At 44.3% G+C, this 20897-nt stretch overlaps 2 protein-coding genes across 2 annotated transcripts in view; both read right to left on the reverse strand.

Annotated features, from left to right (window-relative positions):
- Positions 1-4669: 4669 nt before the first annotated feature.
- On the reverse strand, positions 4670-6454 carry LOC123727808 (uncharacterized). Its single transcript, XM_045697152.1, has 2 exons — positions 5597-6454; positions 4670-5558 (listed from the first exon to the last, which is right to left on the reverse strand). The coding sequence occupies exons 1-2, from the start codon at positions 6452-6454 to the stop codon at positions 5367-5369; spliced, it is 1050 nt and encodes a 349-aa protein (XP_045553108.1). The 3' UTR covers positions 4670-5366.
- LOC123727807 (oxysterol-binding protein-related protein 3-like) overlaps positions 6223-20897 on the reverse strand; it is a 142205-nt gene continuing 127530 nt past the window's right edge. The window contains 6 exon segments of the mRNA XM_045697150.1: positions 6223-8757; positions 11655-11777; positions 12581-12707; positions 16387-16531; positions 18074-18218; positions 20254-20332. Coding sequence (XP_045553106.1) covers positions 8661-8757; positions 11655-11777; positions 12581-12707; positions 16387-16531; positions 18074-18218; positions 20254-20332 — 716 coding nt within the window. The 3' untranslated portion in view covers positions 6223-8660.

Consider the following 20897-nt stretch of genomic DNA (forward strand, 5'->3'; position numbering starts at 1 on the left):
TTGGGTGAATTTTGGCCATTCCTCCTGACAGAGCTGGTGTAACTGAGTCAGGTTTGTAGGCCTCCTTGCTTGCACACACTTTTTCAGTTCTGCCCACACATTTTCTATAGAATTGAGGTCAGGGCTTTGTGATGGCCACTCCAATACCTTGACTTTGTTGTCCTTAAGCCATTTTTCGACAACAAGAATGCTTGGGGCCAATGTCCATTTAGAAGACCCATTTGCGACCAAGCTTTAACTTCCTGACTGATGTCTTCCCACGGGGGACCAGTACAGGAATTTAAAAATAAAATAAAAATAAAAAATAAATAACATGTATGAAATGTATGCATTCACTACTGTAAGTCGCTCTGGATAAGAGCATCTGCTAAATGACTAAAATGTAAAATGTAAAAAATGTCTTGAGATGTTGCTTCAATATACTTCAATAAGTGCACCAGTCCCTCCTGCAGCAAAGCACCCCCACAACATGATGCTGCCTCCCCCGTGCTTCACGGTTGAAATGGTGTTCTTCGGCTTGCAGCATCCCCCTTTTTCCTCCAAACATAACGATTTATTTCAGCTTTAATTTCTTTCATCACATTCCCAGTGGGTCAGAAGTTTACATACACTCAATAAGTATTTCTAAGCAAACAGCTGGAGGCAGGGCTTTCTCCTATAGAGCTCAATTTTTATGGAATAGTCTGCCTACCCATGTGAGAGACGCAGACTCAGTCTCAACCTTTAAGTCTTTACTGAAGACATATCTCTTCAGTAGGTCCTATGATTAAGTGTAGTCTGGCCCAGGGGTGTGAAGGTGAACGGAAAGGCTGGAGCAACGAACCGCCTTGCTGTCTCTGCCTGGCCGGTTTCCCCTCTTTCCACTGGGATTCTCTGCCTCTGCCCCTATTACGGGGGCTGAGTCCCTGGCTTACTGGTGTTCTTCCATGCCGTCCCTGGGAGGGGTGCGTCACTTGAGTGGGTTGAGTCACTGACGTGGTCTTCCTGTCTGGGTTGGCGCCCCCCCCTTGGGCTGTGCCGTGGCGGAGATCTTTGTGGGCTATACTCGGCCTTGTCCCGGGATGTTATTTTGGTGGTTGGAGATATTCCTCCAGTGGTGTGGAGGCTGTGCTTTGGCACATTGTCTGGAAACAATTGTTGGAAAAATTACTTGTGTCATGCACAAAGTTGATGTCCTAACCGACTTGCCAAAACTATAGTTTGTTAACAAGAAATTTGTGGAGTGGTTGAAAAACAAGTTTTAATGACTCCAACCTAAGTTTATGTAAACTTCCGACATACACTTAGGTTGGAGTCATTAAAACTTGTTTTTCAACCACTCCACAAATTGGCTGTCATGAAGACCGCCACAGGAAAGGAAGACTCAGAGATACCTCTGCTGCAGAGGATAAGTGCATTAGAGTTAACTGCACCTCAGATTACAGCCCAAATAAATGCCTCACAGAGTTCAAGTAACAGACACATCTCAACATCAAGTGTTCAGAGGAGACTGCGTGAATCAGGCCTTCATGGTCGATTTGCTGCAAAGAAACCACTACTAAAGGACACCAATAAGAAGAAGAGACTTGCTTGGGCCAAGAAACACAAGCAATGGATATTTGACAGGTGGAAATCTGTCCTTTGGTCTGATGAGTCCAAATGTGAGATTTTTGATTACAACCGACATGTCTTTGTGAGACACAGAGTAGGTGAACGCATGATCTCGGCATGTGTTGTTCCCCGTGAAGAATGGAGGTGTGATGGTGTGGGGGTGCTTTACTGGTGACACTGTCTGTGATTTATTTAGAATTCAAGGCACACCAGCATGGCTACCACAGCATTTTTACCAGCTATATGCCATGCCATCTGGTTTACGCTTAGTGGCACTATCATTTGTTTTTCAACAGGACAATGACCCAAAATACACCTCCAGGCTGTGTAAGGGCTATTTGACCAAGGAGAGTGATGGAGTGCTTCATCAGATGACCTGGCCTCCACAATTACCTGACCTCAACCCATATGGTTTGGGATGAGTTGGACCGCAGAGTGGAGGAAAAGCAGCAAACAAGTGCTCAGCATATGTGGGAACTCCTTCAAGACTGTTGGAAAAGCATTCCTAATGAAGCTGATAGAGAGAATGCCAAGAGTGTGCAAAGCTGTCATCAAGGCAAAGGGTGGCTATTTTGAAGAATATAAAATATAAAATGTATTTTGATTTGTTTAACACTTTTTCGGTTACTACATGATTCCCTATGTGTTATTTCATAGTTTCACTATTATTAACAAAGTAAAAAATTGCAAAAATAATGAAAAACTCTTGAATGAGTAGCTGTGTCCAAACTTTTTACTGGTACTGTATATACTGTGTATCATTTCAAAACACTCTATCCACCAATTATTCACTTGTCTTTTATAATCAGAAATGATTGCTTATGGGTTCCTTCATGTGTGTGTAAAATATTACTGTTCTCAGATTTTTTATTCATAGACTTTATATGTACATATTTTCTTGTTGCTAAACACTATGCTGTATATATCCATTGTTTATCTGGAAAGGAATGTTCGTATCCTGTATATTTGACTGTGATATGTGGTTGTCTCACCTAGCGATCTTATTAAGTTGAATGCATTAACTGTGTCACTCTGAATGAGATGTCAAATGTAAATACTTTACATACATACACTATATACACAAAAGTATGTGGACACAAGAACTGTTCGTCGGGAGCTTCATGAAATGGGTTTTCATGGCCGAGCAGCCGCACACAAGCCTAAGATCAACATGTGTAATACCAAGTGTCGGCTGGAGTGGTGTAAAGCTCGCCGCCATTGGACTATGGAGCAGTGGAAAAGCGTTCTCTGGAGTGTTGAATCACGCTTCACGATCTGGCATTCTGACGGACGAATCTGGGTTCATGGGATGCCAGGAGAACGCTACCTGCCCCAATGCATAGTGCCAACTGTAAAGTTTGGTGGAGGAGGAATAATGGTCTGGGGCTGTTTTTCATGGTTCGGGCTAGGCCCCTTAGTTCCAGTGAAGGGAAATCTTAACGCTACAGCATATAATGACATCCTAGACAATTCTGTGCTTCCAACTTTGTGGCAACAGTTTAGGGAAGGCCCTTTCCTGTTTCAGCAAATGGTTTGTTGAGATCAGTGTGGAAGAACTCGACTGGCCTGCCCAGATCCCTGACCTCAACTCCATCGAACACCTTTGGGATGAATTGGAACGCCGACTGCAAGCCAGGCCTACAGTAATTGCCCAACAAAGTGCCCGACCTCACTAATGCTTTTGTGGAATGAGATGTTCGACGAGCAGGTGTCCACATACTTTTGGTCATGTTGTGTATCTCATATTATTTTATTGAATTTTTAAATCTTTTAAAAAATATAACATTTGTACAGTTCTCTATTAAAAATGTAGTTATTTGTCACATTTCACTGTGTAAAACCTAGCAATACTACTTATTCCTCTGAGACTGAGGTATATAGCGTTTTGCAACAAAACATGATTATTTGTTTTTCCCATTCTTGTCTTCAGATCCTCTCAAGCTCTGTCAGGTTGGATGGGGAGCGTCGCTGCACAGCTATTTTCAGGTTTCTCCAGAGATGTTCGATCGGGTTCAAGTCCGGGCTCTTGTCCCGAAGCCACACCTGCGTTGTCTTGGCTGTGTGCTTACTCTCGTGGTCCTGTTGGAAGGTGAACCTTCTCCCCAGTCTGAGGTCCTGAGTGCTCTGGAGCAGGTTTTCATCAAGGATCTCTCTGTACTTTGCTCTGTTCATCTTTCCCTCGATCCTGACTAGTCTCCCAGTCCCTGCCGCTAAAAAACATCCCCACAGCATGATGCTGCCACCACCATGCTTCACTGTAGGGATGGTACCAGGTTTCCTCCAGACGTGACACTTGGCATTCAGGCCAAAGAGTTCAATCTTGGTTTCATCAGACCAGAGAATCTTGTTTCTCATGGTCAGAGTCCTTTGGGTGCGTTTTGGCAAACTCCAAGCGGGCTGTCAGGTGCCTTTTACTAAGGAGTGACTTCCGTCTGGCCACTCTACCATAAAGGCCTGATTGGTGGAGTGCTGCAGAGATGGTTGTCCTTCTGGAAGTTCTCCCATCTCCACATAGGAACTCTGGAGCTCTGTCAGAGTGACCATCGGGTTCTTGGTCACCTCCCTGACCAAGGCCCTTCTCCTCTGATTGCTCAGTTTGGCCGGGTGGCCAGCTCTAGGAAGTCTTGGTGGTTCCAAACTTCTTCCATTTAAGAATGATGAAGGTCACTGTGTTCTTGGGGAAATTCAATGCTGCAGAAATGTTTTGGTACCCTTCCCCAGATCTGTGCCTCGACACAATCCTGACAATTCCTTCGACCTCAAGGCTTGGTTTTTGCTCTGACATGCACTGTCAACTGTGGGACCTTATATAGACAGGTGTGTGCCTTTCCAAATCATGTCCAATCAATTGAACTTACCACAGGTGGACTCCAATCAAGTTGTAGAAACATCTCAAGGATGATCAATGTAAACAGGATACAGGATGCAACTGAGCTCAATTTCGTGTCTCATAGCCAAGGGTCTGAATACTTATGTAAATTAGGTAAGAGAATACAATGTTACCAGTGTTTGACATGGGGGAGGGGCCAGTAGCTTTATGATCAAACTTGATCAATATAGAAGCAACGGTCATTTTTCATACTTTGGTCATCAATACTTTAATCTGGTTTCCTTCAAATATCATCCAATTTCATGAAAAACATGATTTTGACTGTTCATGACCTTTAAACAATAAAAGCTAAATCACCAACATTTCTGAAAATGGATATATAGCATTTTAGAATGAAACTTCAAAAACATACTTCATTCTTTAAAGAATTCCTCCTCACACAAACACACGTGTCCTTCTGAAACATTTCAGTTTGTTTTTAAACAGAAATTAGAGTAAAATGCAATATAGTTCACCCAGTAAGGCATTAGACAGGTGCAGAATAAATATTTGACATGTACACCTTCTCAATGGTGTTACAAGTACCATGGAATCTCATCTCAGAGGTAGAAAACCGCATGTGTTAAGACAGTGTTGTACAGTCAACAGCTGTGCTAATGTAGACTAGTAGCTAAGTTAGCGAGGAGCGGCAATACAAAATGGGAAGGATTATTTTACAGTCTTTGCAGAACCAACAAGGCTAGTAATTCATTCTTTAGTACCTTGTTGAAATATACAGTATTTCTTATGTGTTCAATTCTGCACGATGAGACACTACAGGTGGAAAAACAGGACACAATTTTTGCATAAGAGTCCCTGCATTCGAAGGGTATGCTATATAAAGACGCTACATTAATACACTACTCGGATAAATGTTGTCTATTAAGGCAATAAACTGGATAAACTCTCAAATGAAAAAATGAAAACAACAATGAATTATAAAGCAGCAACATGCATGGGGGGGATAATGGATAGTAGATGGACAGGTAAATGATGGATAGTAGATGGACAGGTGAATGATGGACAGTAGATGGACAGGTATATGATGGGTAGTAGATGGACATGTGAATGATGGATAGTAGATGGACATGTGAATGATGTGGTGAATGATGGATAGTAGATGGACATGTGAATGATGGATAGTAGATGGACAGGTGAATGATGGATAGTAGATGGACAGGTGAATGATGGGTAGTAGATGGACAGGTGAATGATGGGTAGTAGATGGACATGTGAATGATGGATAGTAGATGGACAGGTGAATGATGGATAGTAGATGGACAGGTGAATGATGGGTAGTAGATGGACATGTGAATGATGGGTAGTAGATGGACAGGTGAATGATGGACAGTAGATGGACAGGTGAATGATGGGTAGTAGATGGACAGGTGAATGATGGATAGTAGATGGACAGGTGAATGATGGGTAGTAGATGGACATGTGTATGATGGGTAGTAGATGGACAGGTGAATGATGGACAGTAGATGGACAGGTATATGATGGGTAATAGATGGACATGTGAATGATGGGTAGTAGATGGACATGTGAATGATGGATAGTAGATGGACAGGTGATTGATGGATAGTAGATGGACAGGTGAATGATGGATAGTAGATGGACATGTGAATGATGGGTAGTAGATGGACAGGTGATTGATGGATAGTAGATGGACAGGTGATTGATGGGTAGTAGATGGACATGTGAATGGATATAGATACAGGTGAATGATGGATAGTAGATGGACATGTGAATGATGGGTAGTAGATGGACAGGTGAATGATGGATAGTAGATGGACAGGTGAATGATGGATAGTAGATGGACATGTGATTGATGGGTAGTAGATGGACATGTGAATGATGGATAGTAGATGGACAGGTGAATGATGGATAGTAGATGGACATGTGAATGATGGATAGCAGGTGGACATGTGCAAGAGGGTAAGTCCCAAATGGCACCCTATTCCCTTTAGCGTATGATGCACTACTTGGGCCCATTGGGCTCTGGTCAAAAGCAGTGCACTATGTAGGGAATAGGGTGCCATTTGAGGCGTAACCAATGAGACGGACAGAGCAGCAGGACTCCAGCCCCCAGAGCCAGCCTGGGTCACAGTACAGACAGGAAGTCCAAGCATGGTCGTGTTCATAAGTGCACACCGTAGCAAAACGTTTTGCAACTGAAAACAAAAAAATTAAGTTTCTTATTGGACTGGAAGTTCAGGTAGTTCCCTCCGTTGCAGTCTGTTTTCTTCCGTTTGGTGCCTTATGAACGCACAAGCGTTTCTTATTGGACAAGCTCAGGTAGTCCCTCCCTGTTTCAGTCCTGTGCCTAATAAACATGACCCAGGTGTGTGACCAGTGGCCACAGAAGTCACACTAAGGTCACCACAACACTGGACAGTCCAGGTGGTGATAGTCTGGTCCCCTCCTCAGGTCACCACAACACAGGACAGCCCAGGTGGTGATAGTCTGGTCCCCTCCTCAGGTCACCACAACACTGGACAGTCCAGGTGGTGATAGTCTGGTCCCCTCCTCAGGTCACCACAACACTGGACAGTCCAGGTGGTGATAGTCTGGTCCCCTCCTCAGGTCACCACAACACAGGACAGTCCAGGTGGTGATAGTCTGGTCCCCTCCTCAGGTCACCACAACACAGGACAGTCCAGGTGGTGATAGTCTGGTTCCCTCCTCAGGTCACCACAACACAGGACAGTCCAGGTGGTGATAGTCTGGTTCCCTCCTCAGGTCACCACAACACAGGACAGTCCAGGTGGTGATAGTCTGGTCCCCTCCTCAGGTCACCACAACACAGGACAGTCCAGGTGGTGATAGTCTGGTTCCCTCCTCAGGTCACCACAACACAGGACAGTCCAGGTGGTGATAGTCTGGTTCCCTCCTCAGGTCACCACAACACAGGACAGTCCAGGTGGTGATAGTCTGGTCCCCTCCTCAGGTCACCACAACACAGGACAGTCCAGGTGGTGATAGTCTGGTTCCCCTCCTCAGGTCACCACAACACAGGACAGTCCAGGTGGTGATAGTCTGGTCCCCTCCTCAGGTCACCACAACACAGGACAGTCCAGGTGGTGATAGTCTGGTCCCCTCCTCAGGTCACCACAACACAGGACAGTCCAGGTGGTGATAGTCTGGTTCCCTCCTCAGGTCACCACAACACAGGACAGTCCAGGTGGTGATAGTCTGGTTCCCTCCTCAGGTCACCACAACACAGGACAGTCCAGGTGGTGATAGTCTGGTCCCCTCCTCAGGTCACCACAACACAGGACAGTCCAGGTGGTGATAGTCTGGTTCCCTCCTCAGGTCACCACAACACAGGACAGTCCAGGTGGTGATAGTCTGGTTCCCCTCCTCAGGTCACCACAACACAGGACAGTCCAGGTGGTGATAGTCTGGTTCCCTCCTCAGGTCACCACAACACAGGACAGTCCAGGTGGTGATAGCCTGGTTCCCTCCTCAGGTCACCACAACACAGGACAGTCCAGGTGGTGATAGTCTGGTTCCCTCCTCAGGTCACCACAACACAGGACAGTCCAGGTGGTGATAGTCTGGTCCCCTCCTCAGGTCACCACAACACAGGACAGTCCAGGTGGTGATAGTCTGGTCCCCTCCTCAGGTCACCACAACACAGGACAGTCCAGGTGGTGATAGTCTGGTCCCCTCCTCAGGTCACCACAACACAGGACAGTCCAGGTGGTGATAGTCTGGTCCCCTCCTCAGGTCACCACAACACAGGACAGTCCAGGTGGTGATAGTCTGGTCCCCTCCTCAGGTCACCACAACACAGGACAGTCCAGGTGGTGATAGTCTGGTCCCCTCCTCAGGTCACCACAACACAGGACAGTCCAGGTGGTGATAGTCTGGTTCCCTCCTCAGGTCACCACAACACAGGACAGTCCAGGTGGTGATAGTCTGGTCCCCTCCTCAGGTCACCACAACACAGGACAGTCCAGGTGGTGATAGTCTGGTTCCCTCCTCAGGTCACCACAACACAGGACAGTCCAGGTGGTGATAGCCTGGTTCCCTCCTCAGGTCACCACAACACAGGACAGTCCAGGTGGTGATAGTCTGGTTCCCTCCTCAGGTCACCACAACACAGGACAGTCCAGGTGGTGATAGTCTGGTTCCCTCCTCAGGTCACCACAACACAGGACAGTCCAGGTGGTGATAGCCTGGTTCCCTCCTCAGGTCACCACAACACAGGACAGTCCAGGTGGGCAAAGCCTGGATCGCTCCTCAGGTCCCAGTAAGTGTTGTTGCTAACCCAGGTGTCATCCTTTGATTTCCTGTGGACAACAGAAAGACATATTCTTTACCTGAACTGAATAATGAAATACCTTCTAAAAAGAATCAACAACAAAAAGATCATGATGCAAAACACAGCCTCATCATTATCATCAGCCTCATCATTATCATCAGCCTCATCATTATCATCAGCCTCATCATTATCATCAGCCTCATCATTATCATCAGCCTCATCAATATCATCAGCCTCATCATTATCATCAGCCTCATCAATATCATCAGCCTCATCATTATCATCAGCCTCATCATTATCATCAGCCTCATCATTATCATCAGCCTCATCATTATCATCAGCCTCATCAATATCATCAGCCTCATCATTATCATCAGCCTCATCAATATCATCAGCCTCATCATTATCATCAGCCTCATCATTATCATCAGCCTCATCATTATCATCAGCCTCATCATTATCATCAGCCTCATCATTATCATCAGCCTCATCAATATCATCAGCCTCATCATTATCATCAGCCTCATCAATATCATCAGCCTCATCAATATCATCAGCCTCATCATTATCATCAGCCTCATCATTATCATCAGCCTCATCATTATCATCAGCCTCATCATTATCATCAGCCTCATCAATATCATCAGCCTCATCATTATCATCAGCCTCATCATTATCATCAGCCTCATCATTATCATCAGCCTCATCTTCCTCATCAGCCTCATCATTATCATCAGCCTCATCTTCCTCATCAGCCTCATCGTCATCATCAGCCTCATCAGCCTCCTCACGTTTTTGCTTTTTATTATAAGTGCTCTATCTTGAAAACTTGACTGCTTACATTTTTGTGGATTGTATTAACAGTTGACTAATGAGCAAAATACTAAAATTAGACTGTTTTTGAACTATGCCTGCAACACTCACAAACCCGCCATCAGAATTGAATGGAAACTGAGAACCAGCTACTGAACATGGAGTAACCTAATGTTCCCCTGGACATGTTACATGTCTGGTGTGTCTGTTGTGGTACATGTACATCTATATAGGTACATCCGTATTGTGTTATAAACTGGCTGGTCCGAGCCCTGAATGCTGATTGGCTGAAAGCCGTGGTAAATGAGACCGTGTAACACGGGTATGACAAAACAATAATTTTTACTGTTGTAATTACATTTGTCACCAGTTTATAATAGCAATAAAGCACCTCGGGGGATTGTGGTATAAGGCCAATATACCACGTCTAAAGGCTGTATCCAGGCGCGTTGCGTCGTGCATAAGAACAGCCCATAGCCGTGGTATATTGGCCTTATACCACACTCTCTCCTGCCTTATTGCTTTAATAAACCCAGTGGGAATAAATGCAGGTGGAGTTTAGCTGTGGAGATGTATTAGAACAGGGCTGCCAACATTTTTTCCCAAGGGCCCCCTTTATAAGAAAAATAAAGTCTAGACCCAATGTTATTCCGCTACCAAATACGTTTTATTATTATAATTTATTTGAACCCTCAATTTAATTGAACGTATTCTCTTTTACAGAAAGGGCCCGATTCCCACCTGAGTTAAGCGTGAGTAAATGGAACGTAATTATCTGAACTTGAACTAAAACATGAGAATAGCGTGATGTTCACCTGCTATTGGTTTTGGGTGGAGATTGAATAAATGAAGGTGTGTCTACAGATACGGCGGATTCTGACAACTTTTACGTGCTAGGAAACTATGAATAAGGTCTAGCAAACCTACCGATTCCAAGTGGAAAAAGCATCAGATTACTTTTGTTTTCCAATCAAAAAAGAACCATTCTCCATGCACTGTAATTTACAACTTGATAAGAGCTATTGATTTAGAGCTAAGTAAACGAGTACTTGATAAGAGCTATTGATTTAGAGCTAGGTAAACGAGTACTTGATAAGAGCTATTGATTAGAGCTAGGTAAACGAGTACTTGATAAGAGCTATTGATTTAGAGCTAAGTAAACGAGTACTTGATAAGAGCTATTGATTTAGAGCTAGGTAAACGAGTACTTGATAAGAGCTATTGATTAGAGCTAGGTAAACGAGTACTTGATAAGAGCTATTGATTAGAGCTAGGTAAACGAGTACTTGATCAGAGCTATTGATTTAGAGCTAGGTAAACGAGTACTTGATAAGAGCTATTGATTTAGAGCTAGGTAAATGATTACTTGATAAGAGCTATTGATTTAGAGCTAGGTAAACGAGTACTTGATAAGAGCTATTGATTAGAGCTTGGTAAATGAGTAATCAGTTTGGATGAGGGGATTGTAAGTAGAAATTACACTTGTTTCAGATCTATTTGACATTATAATCACTGGAGACAAATGTGAAACCAGTCATATGGCAGCAAACTGAAACATTTCAACATATCAACTTACTCACAGACAACTCCACGAGAAAATCTGTTGGCCAGTAAATGGGATTACATTTATTCAGCGCACGCCGCCGCGGGAGGGGGGGCCCACCTGCAAAGCCCATTACGCACCTTCGTAAGGCAATACCAAGTACTGAGAAGTGCGTAGGAAAGGTGTGCGTAAGAAACGTGTAATTTCCAAAGTCGGAATCGGGCCCAAAGTGAATAGATCAATTGATAGCAACCGAATCGCACGTTGTATCAGATTACTTCCCAAGCAAAGATAACCCCATGTGCCTCAGTGTCTTCCTCTGGGAGTCTACCACTAGTTTCTAGCATCGCAGAGTTATGTGTCGTTATAGATCAGTTTATACAATTGCGCATTTGTAAAAAGAAATACTGTATATACTGTATAGTAAAAAAACAGATCCCTCAAATCAAGGAAGGTCCCACGACCCCTAGGTTGGGAAGCCCTGTACTAGAGTGCTCATCTCCTGTCTTTCAAATGGCTACTTCTGTGACAGTTTAGGCATCACCCTGTATCCAGCTCTAGGAGTTCACCTGAAGAATGTGGGTTGATGTGTCATGGTGTTTTCCTCCAGGACTCTGCGTCTGTCTCTCTGCTGCTGTTCTATCTTCTGTTTCTGTTCCTCTGCTGCCTCTACGTTGCCCTCCTCTAGCAGCCTGGTACACACACACACACACACACACACACACACACACACACACACACACAAACGGGACATTTGGATACACAATAAAGCAAACCCAACTATGTATGTTGTAATAATGGTCATTTGATGGGTGTAATACGAAACTGTATTACCAAATGCACATTTCTACATTGTTACGACCTGCTCGTTCCTACGTCTTGCTGGTGCCTACACCATGCTGGTCACTACACCATGTTGGTCTCTACACCATGCTGGTCTCTACACCATGCTGGTCCCTACACCATGCTGGTCCCTACACCATGCTGGTCTCTACACCATGCTGGTCTCTACACCATGCTGGTCTCTACACCATGCTGGTCCCTACACCATGCTGGTCTCTACACCATGCTGGTCTCTACACCATGCTGGTCTCTACACCATGCTGGTCTCTACACCATGCTGGTCCCTACACCATGCTGGTCTCTACACCATGCTGGTCCCTACACCATGCTGGTCCCTACACCATGCTGGTCTCTACACCATGCTGGTCTCTACACCATGCTGGTCTCTACACCATGCTGGTCCCTACGCCTTGCTGGTGCCTACACCATGCTGGTCCCTACACCATGCTGGTCTGTACACCATGCTGGTCTCTACACCATGCTGGTCTCTAAACCATGCTGGTTCCTACACCATGCTGGTCCCTACACCATGCTGGTCTCTACACCATGCTGGTCTCTACACCATGCTGGTCTCTACACCATGCTGGCCCCTACACCATGCTAAGACAATGGTGTGTTACTGTACAATAGCACTCTTCTCTCTGTCTCTCACCTCTGGTCGAGCCGTAGCCGGGTGTCTGTGGGAGGCAGCAGCAGTTTCAGTGAAGGGTCCAGCTCATTGAGCTCCATAGCAAACTTAGTGAAGCCGTAGTACTGCTCGTGGTCAGCCGGCATGGCATCTGAGAACACACACGCAGACACACACACACACAGACACGCGCACACACACACACACACACACACACACACACACACACACACACACACACACACACACACACACACACACACACACACACACACACACACACACACACACAGACACACACACACACAGACACACAGACACACACACAGACACACAGACACACACACACACACACACACACACGCAGACACAGACACACACACAGACACACACACAGACACACACAGAGACACACACACACGCAGACACACACACACAGACACACACACACACAGAGACAGACACACACACCAGAGACAGTCTTTTACATCCCAGGGAGATGATTCTATAAACTACACGGTAAGGAATGCCTTTTATGTAATAAGGAACAGTGGTGTAAAGTACTTAAGTAAAAATACTTAAGTTGTTTTTTTGTGTATCTGTACTTTACTCTATTATTCATATTTTTGACAACTCTTACTTTTACTTCACTACATTCCTAAAGAAAATGATGTACTTTTTACTCCATACATTTTCCATTACACCCAAAAGTACTCGTTACATTTTGAATGCTTAGCAGGACAGAAAATGGTCTAATTCAAGCACTTATCAAGAGAACATCCCTGGTCATCCCTACTGTCTCTGATCTGGAGGACTCACTAAACAGAGAACATCTCTGGTCATCCCTACTGCCTCTGATCTGACGGACTCACTAAACAGAGAACATCCCTGGTCATCCCTACTGCCTCTGATCTGGTAGACTCAGTAGAAAGGGAACATCCCTGGTCATCCCTACTGCCTCTGATCTGGAGGACTCACTAAACAGAGAACATCCCTGGTCATCCCTACTGCCTCTGATCTGGAGGACTCACTAAACAGAGAACATCTCTGGTCATCCCTACTGCCTCTGATCTGACGGACTCACTAAACAGAGAACATCCCTGGTCATCCCTACTGCCTCTGATCTGGAGGACTCACTAAACAGAGAACATCCCTGGTCATCCCTACTGCCTCTGATCTGGCGGACTCACTAACCAGAGAACATCTCTGGTCATCCCTACAGCCTCTGATCTGACAGACTCACTAAACAGAGAACATCCCTGGTCATCCCTACTGCCTCTGATCTGGCGGACTCACTAACCAGAGAACATCCCTGGTCATCCCTACTGCCTCTGATCTGGCAGACTCACTAACCAGAGAACATCCCTGGTCATCCCTACTGCCTCTGATCTGGAGGACTCACTAAACAGAGAACATCCCTGGTCATCCCTACTGCCTCTGATCTGACGGACTCACTAACCAGAGAACATCCCTGGTCATCCCTACTGCCTCTGATCTGATGGACTGACTAAACAGAGAACATCCCTGGTCATCCCTACTGCCTCTGATCTGGCGGACTCACTAAACAGAGAACATCCCTGGTCATCCCTACTGCCTCTGATCTGGAGGACTCACTAAACAGAGAACATCCCTGGTAATCCCTACTGCCTCTGATCTGGAGGACTCACTAAACAGAGAACATCCCTGTTCATCCCTACTGCCTCTGATCTGGAGGACTCACTAAACAGAGAACATCCCTGTTCATCCCTACTGCCTCTGATCTGGAGGACTCACTAAACAGAGAACATCTCTGGTCATCCCTACTGCCTCTGATCTGGAGGACTCACTAACCAGAGAACATCTCTGGTCATCCCTACTGCCTCTGATCTGGAGGACTCACTAAACACAAATGCTTTGTTTTTAGATCATGTCTAAAAAACGTGTTTTGCTTTGTCAAGATATAGACACAAGGGGTCTGCACTGTATCTACTAGTAGAAATCAAGATATAGACACAAGGGGTCTGCACTGTATCTACTAGTAGAAATCAAGATATAGACACAAGGGGTCTGCACTGTATCTACTAGTAGAGATCAAGATATAGACACAAGGGGTCTGCACTGTATCTACTAGTAGAGATCAAGATATAGACACAAGGGGTCTGCACTGTATCTACTAGTAGAGATCAAGATATAGACACAAGGGGTCTGCACTGTATCTACTAGTAGAAATCAAGATATAGACACAAGGGGTCTGCACTGTATCTACTAGTAGAGACCAAGATATAGACACAAGGGGTCTGCACTGTATCTACTAGTAGAGATCAAGATATAGACACAAGGGGTCTGCACTGTATCTACTAGTAGAGATCAAGATATAGACACAAGGGGTCTGCACTGTATCTACTAGTAGAAATCAAGATATAGACACAAGGGGTCTGCACTGTATCTACTAGTAGAGATCAAGATATAGACACAAGGGGTCTGCACTGTATCTACTAGTAGAGATCAAGATATAGACACAAGGGGTCTGCACTGTATCTACTAGTAGAGATCAAGATATAGACACAAGGGGTCTGCACTGTATCTACTAGTAGAGATCAAGATATAGACACAAGGGGTCTGCACTGTATCTACTAGTAGAGATCAAGATATAGACACAAGGGGTCTGCACTGTATCTACTAGTAGAGATCAAGATATAGACACAAGGGGTCTGCACTGTATCTACTAGTAGAGATCAAGATATAGACACAAGGGGTCTGCACTGTATCTACTAGTAGAAATCAAGATAAAGAGATCATTTAAAAATCAACTGTACGGATAAGAAAAGTATGGATAGTTCCAACCGATGTTTACATGGGCTAAACACGTAAAGCCCTGATCTATAGCATGTGTAGGTCAAGACACTGGGCTCAGAATAACAGGTTCAGTCTGGGCTAAACACGTAAAGCCCTGATCTATAGCATGTGTAGGTCAAGACACTGGGCTCAGTATAACAGGTTCAGTCTGGGCTAAACACGTAAAGCCCTGATCTATAGCATGTGTAGGTCAAGACACTGGGCTCAGTATAACAGGTTCAGTCTGGGCTAAACACGTAAAGCCCTGATCTATAGCATGTGTAGGTCAAGACACTGGGCTCAGTATAACAGGTTCAGTCTGGGCTAAACACGTAAAGCCCTGATCTATAGCATGTGTAGGTCAAGACACTGGGCTCAGTATAACAGGTTCAGTCTGGGCTAAACACGTAAAGCCCTGATCTATAGCATGTGTAGGTCAAGACACTGGGCTCAGTATAACAGGTTCAGTCTGGGCTAAACACGTAAAGCCTTGATCTATAGCATGTGTAGGTCAAGACACTGGGCTCAGTATAACAGGTTCAGTCTGGGCTAAACACGTAAAGCCCTGATCTATAGCATGTGTAGGTCAAGACACTGGGCTCAGTATAACAGGTTCAGTCTGGGCTAAACACGTAAAGCCCTGATCTATAGCATGTGTAGGTCAAGACACTGGGCTCAGTATAACAGGTTCAGTCTGGGCTAAACACGTAAAGCCCTGATCTATAGCATGTGTAGGTCAAGACACTGGGCTCAGTATAACAGGTTCAGTCTGGGCTAAACACGTAAAGCCCTGATCTATAGCATGTGTAGGTCAAGACACTGGGCTCAGAATAACAGGTTCAGTCTGGGCTAAACACGTAAAGCCCTGATCTATAGCATGTGTAGGTCAAGACACTGGGCTCAGTATAACAGGTTCAGTCTGGGCTAAACACGTAAAGCCCTGATCTATAGCATGTGTAGGTCAAGACACTGGGCTCAGTATAACAGGTTCAGTCTATTATTACAATCATACATACTGGCTCTCCAGATGCAGGTGGCAGAGGGTGGGTCTCCACAGTACACCCCCTCGTTCCACTTCCCAAACAGTCTGTGGATGACCTTCCCCTTGTGGTCTGTGATGGTGCCCTCCACCTCGTTAACACTCGAGTTCCAGTACTTTGCCTGTACACAGGGAGGAATGCATAACATTATTATTGAATATCAAGCCCTGGCCAAAAGTATTACAGTACACACTAAGAAAAAAGATGCTATCTAGAACCGTAAAGGGTTCTTCGCCTGTCCCCATAGGAGAACCCTTTTTAGTTCCATGTAGAACCCTTTCCACAGAGGGTTTTACATAGAACCCAAAAGGGTTCAACCTGGAACCAAAAAGGGTTCAACCTGGAACCAAAAAGGGTTCTACCTGGACCAAAAAGGATTCTACCTGGACCAAAAAGGGTTCTCTTATGGGGAAAGCTGAAGGGACCCTTTGGACCCCTTTTTCTAAGAGTGTATAGGGAATAGGGTTCCATTGGGGACAGGCCCTAAATGACTCTTATTTAATAGTTCTCAGGTTTAGTTTGTCTGTCACTCTGATCTATGAGTCACTGTGGGTAAGAAGAGTCATAATAGATCTTTATTTTCATCTTCATATATCAGCCAGTAGATGGCAGTGTTGAGTTATCTGTGTTCAAACGCAACATGCTGAACCAGTAGAGAACAGTAGTTTACAATGAGAACCATTGAGGAGATGAGGGGACAGGAGAAGAGAGGAGAGGAGAGAGGAGAGAGAAAAGAGGAGAGACGAGAGGGGTGAGAGGAGAGAGATGAGAGGACAGGGGAGAGGGGAGAGGGGAAAGAGGAGTGGGGAGAGGAGAGGGGGTAGAGATGAGAGAGGAGAGATGAGAGGGGAGAGTGGAGAGGAGAGGACAGCACAGTAGAGGACAGGACAGGAGAGGACAGGGTAGAGGACAGGACAGGACAGTAGAGGACAGGAGAGGGGAGGGGGGAGAGGAGAGAGGAAAGGAGAGGAAAGAGGACAGGACAGGACAGAAGAGGGGAGGGGGGAGAGGAGAGAGGAAAGGAGAGGAAAGAGGACAGGACAGGACAGGAGAGGTTATATTGTATAATGAGCTCCTACATGTCTTGACCTGGCATCCTTCTACACTGCTGTAGACCTTTCAACTCCTCAGAGACTAACACCAATTACCTGTCAGCTTTGGAATGGGCTGTACGAAGTTCAACTTCAAACCGCAGAGATGCATGGAGTTGTTGTTCATTCAGGGGAAAGGCCATGCACAGGGTGTGTGTGTGTGTGTGTGTGTGTGTGTGTGTGTGTGTGTGTGTGTGTGTGTGTGTGTGTGTGTGTGTGTGTGTGTGTGTGTGTGTGTGTGTGTGTGTGTGTGTGTGTAACACAGTTTTGACTAATTTAAGCTTTAAACAACCCTTTCCCCAACCCGAATCACGTATAAAAAAGCATTTCCACTCAGCTTCCAGCTTTCCAGTGTCCACTTATAAAGAAGCATTTCCACTCAGCTTCCAGCTTTCCAGTGTCCACTTATAAAGAAGCATTTCCACTCAGCTTCCAGCTTTCCAGTGTCCACTTAGACTGGAGAATAGCTGAATATCTCACAAACCCAAATACTGACTGCTCTAAATATCAGGTTAAACAGGTGGAATATTCCCTCCGGTTTATACACACATGTACTCCCCCCTGTCTCTCACCTTGATGAAGGTGACCTTACACTGGCAGATATCAGTGCTGGTGTTCCTGATGGAGATCTCTCCGTAGTGTTCTATCCAGCGCTGCCCACTCAGGATGTTGTGGATACAGGACGTTACCTTGTTCCACTCATAGTGGTCTCCAAACCTGCAGGACGGGGAGAGGGCATGTCACAATATGTTTGTGTTTCAGTGTGTGTGTGTGTATATATGTGTGTATATATGTGTGTATATATATATATATGTGTGTGTGTGTGTGTGTGTGTGTGTGTGTGTGTGTGTGTGTTATATATATATATGTGTGTGTGTGTGTGTGTGTGTGTGTATATATATATATATATGTGTGTGTGTGTGTGTGTGCGCGCGCGCATGAGATAAGACGCAGGTCAGTGTATAAAACAACAAAAGTACCTTTAAAAGAATTAAATCCGTCTATTGTCAGTCTATTGTCAGTCTATCTATCAGTCTATCATCAGTCTATTATCAGTGTATCTATCAGTCTATTATCAGTCTATTATCAGTGTATCTATCAGTCTATTATCAGTCTATTGTCAGTCTATTGTCAGTCTATCTATCAGTCTATCATCAGTCTATTATCAGTGTATCTATCAGTCTATTATCAGTCTATTATCAGTGTATCAATCTATTATCAGTGTATCAGTCTATCATCAGTCTATTATCAGTCTATCAGTCTATTATCAGTCTATTATCAGTCTATCATCAGTCTATCAGTCTATTATCAGCCTATTATCAGTGTATCTATCAGTCTATCAGTGTATCAGTCTATCATCAGTCTATCATCAGTCTATTATCAGTCTATTATCAGTCTATCATCAGTCTATTAGCAGTCTATCATCAGTCTATCAGTCTATCATCAGTCTATCAGTCTATCATCAGTCTATCAGTCTATCAGTCTATCATCAGTCTATCAGTCTATCATCAGTCTATCATCAGTCTATTTTCAGTCTATCATCAGTCTATTATCAGTCTATTATCAGTCTATTATCAGTCTATCATCAGTCTATCATCAGTCTATTATCAGTGTATCAGTCTATTATCAGTGTATCAGTCTATTATCAGTCTATCAGTCTATTATCAGTCTATCATCAGTCTATTATCAGTCTATTATCAGTCTATCATCAGTCTATCAGTCTATTATCAGTCTATTATCAGTGTATCTATCAGTCTATCAGTGTATCAGTCTATCATCAGTCTATTATCAGTCTATCAGTCTATTATCAGTCTATTATCAGTCTATCAGTCTATTATCAGTCTATCAGTCTATTGTCAGTCTATTATCAGTGTATCTATCAGTCTATCAGTGTATCAGTCTATCATCAGTCTATTATCAGTCTATCATTCTATTATCAGTCTATCATCAGTGTATCAGTCTATTATAAGTCTATTATCAGTCTATTATCAGTGTATCAGTCTATCATCAGTCTATCATCAGTCTATCATCAGTCTATCATCAGTCTATCAGTCTATTATCAGTCGATCAGTCTATTATCAGTCTATCATCAGTCTATCAGTCTATCAGTCTATTATCAGTCGATCAGTCTATCATCAGTCTATCATCAGTCTATTATCAGTCTATTATCAGTCTATTATCAGTCTATCAGTGTATCATCAGTCTATCAGTCTATTATCAGTCTATTATCAGTCTATTATCAGTCTATCATCAGTCTATCATCAGTCTATCATCAGTCTATCATCAGTCTATTATCAGTCTGTCTATCAGTCTATTATCAGTCTGTCTATCAGTCTATTATCAGTCTGTCTATCAGTCTATCATCAGTCTATTATCAGTCTATTATCAGTGTATCATCAGTCATCATCAGTTTATCAACAGTCTATTATCAGTCTATCATCAGTCTATCAGTCTATCAGTCTATCATCAGTCTATCATCAGTCTATCATCAGTCTATCATCAGTCTATTAGCAGTCTATCATCAGTCTATCAGTCTATCATCAGTCTATTAGCAGTCTATCATCAGTCTATCAGTCTATCATCAGTCTATCATCAGTCTATCATCAGTCTATTTTCAGTCTATTATCAGTCTATTATCAGTCTATTATCTATTTCAGTGATATCTGGACATTGACAAACAGGTTTGGGTGGCTAGTTGGTCAGTAAGGGTGGTCTGGTAGAGTGAGATTGAGAGGGACAGTAAAGGACTCACCCTGGCAGAATCACATGGGTGGTGCCCACAGGAACTATTTCCATAGACTTCCCCCAGAACTTGTTTTTCCACCTCATGTCTAAAGACATCACAGGAGAGACAACAGCAGGGTTAGTGCATCCAAGAGGAACGGCCTCCAGCTTTAGACTAATAGCTGGTATGGTTGGTTAGGGCCTCCAGCTTTAGACTAATAGCTGGTATGGTTGGTTAGGGCCTCCAGCTTTAGACTAATAGCTGGTATGGTTGGTTAGGGCCTCCAGCTTTAGACTAATAGCTGGTATGGTTGGTTAGGGCCTCCAGCTTTAGACTAATAGCTGGTACGGTTGGTTAGGGCCTCCAGCTTTAGACTAATAACTGGTACGGTTGGTTAGGGCCTCCAGCTTTAGACTAATACCTGGTACGGTTGGTTAGGGCCTCCAGCTTCAGACTAGCATAGCTGGTATGGTTGGTTAGGGCCTCCAGCTTTAGACTAATAGCTGCTATGGTTGGTTAGGGCCTCCAGCTTCAGACTAGCTGTAATAGCTGGCATGGTTGGTTTGGGCCTCCAGCTTTAGACTACTTATAGCTGGTATGGTTGGTTAGGGCCTCCAGCTTTAGACTAATAGCTGGCATGGTTGGTTTGGGCCTACAGCTTCAGACTAGCT

The sequence above is a fragment of the Salmo salar genome, chromosome ssa02, assembly GCF_905237065.1.
Source record: "Salmo salar chromosome ssa02, Ssal_v3.1, whole genome shotgun sequence".
In the NCBI taxonomy this organism is placed as follows: domain Eukaryota; kingdom Metazoa; phylum Chordata; class Actinopteri; order Salmoniformes; family Salmonidae; genus Salmo; species Salmo salar.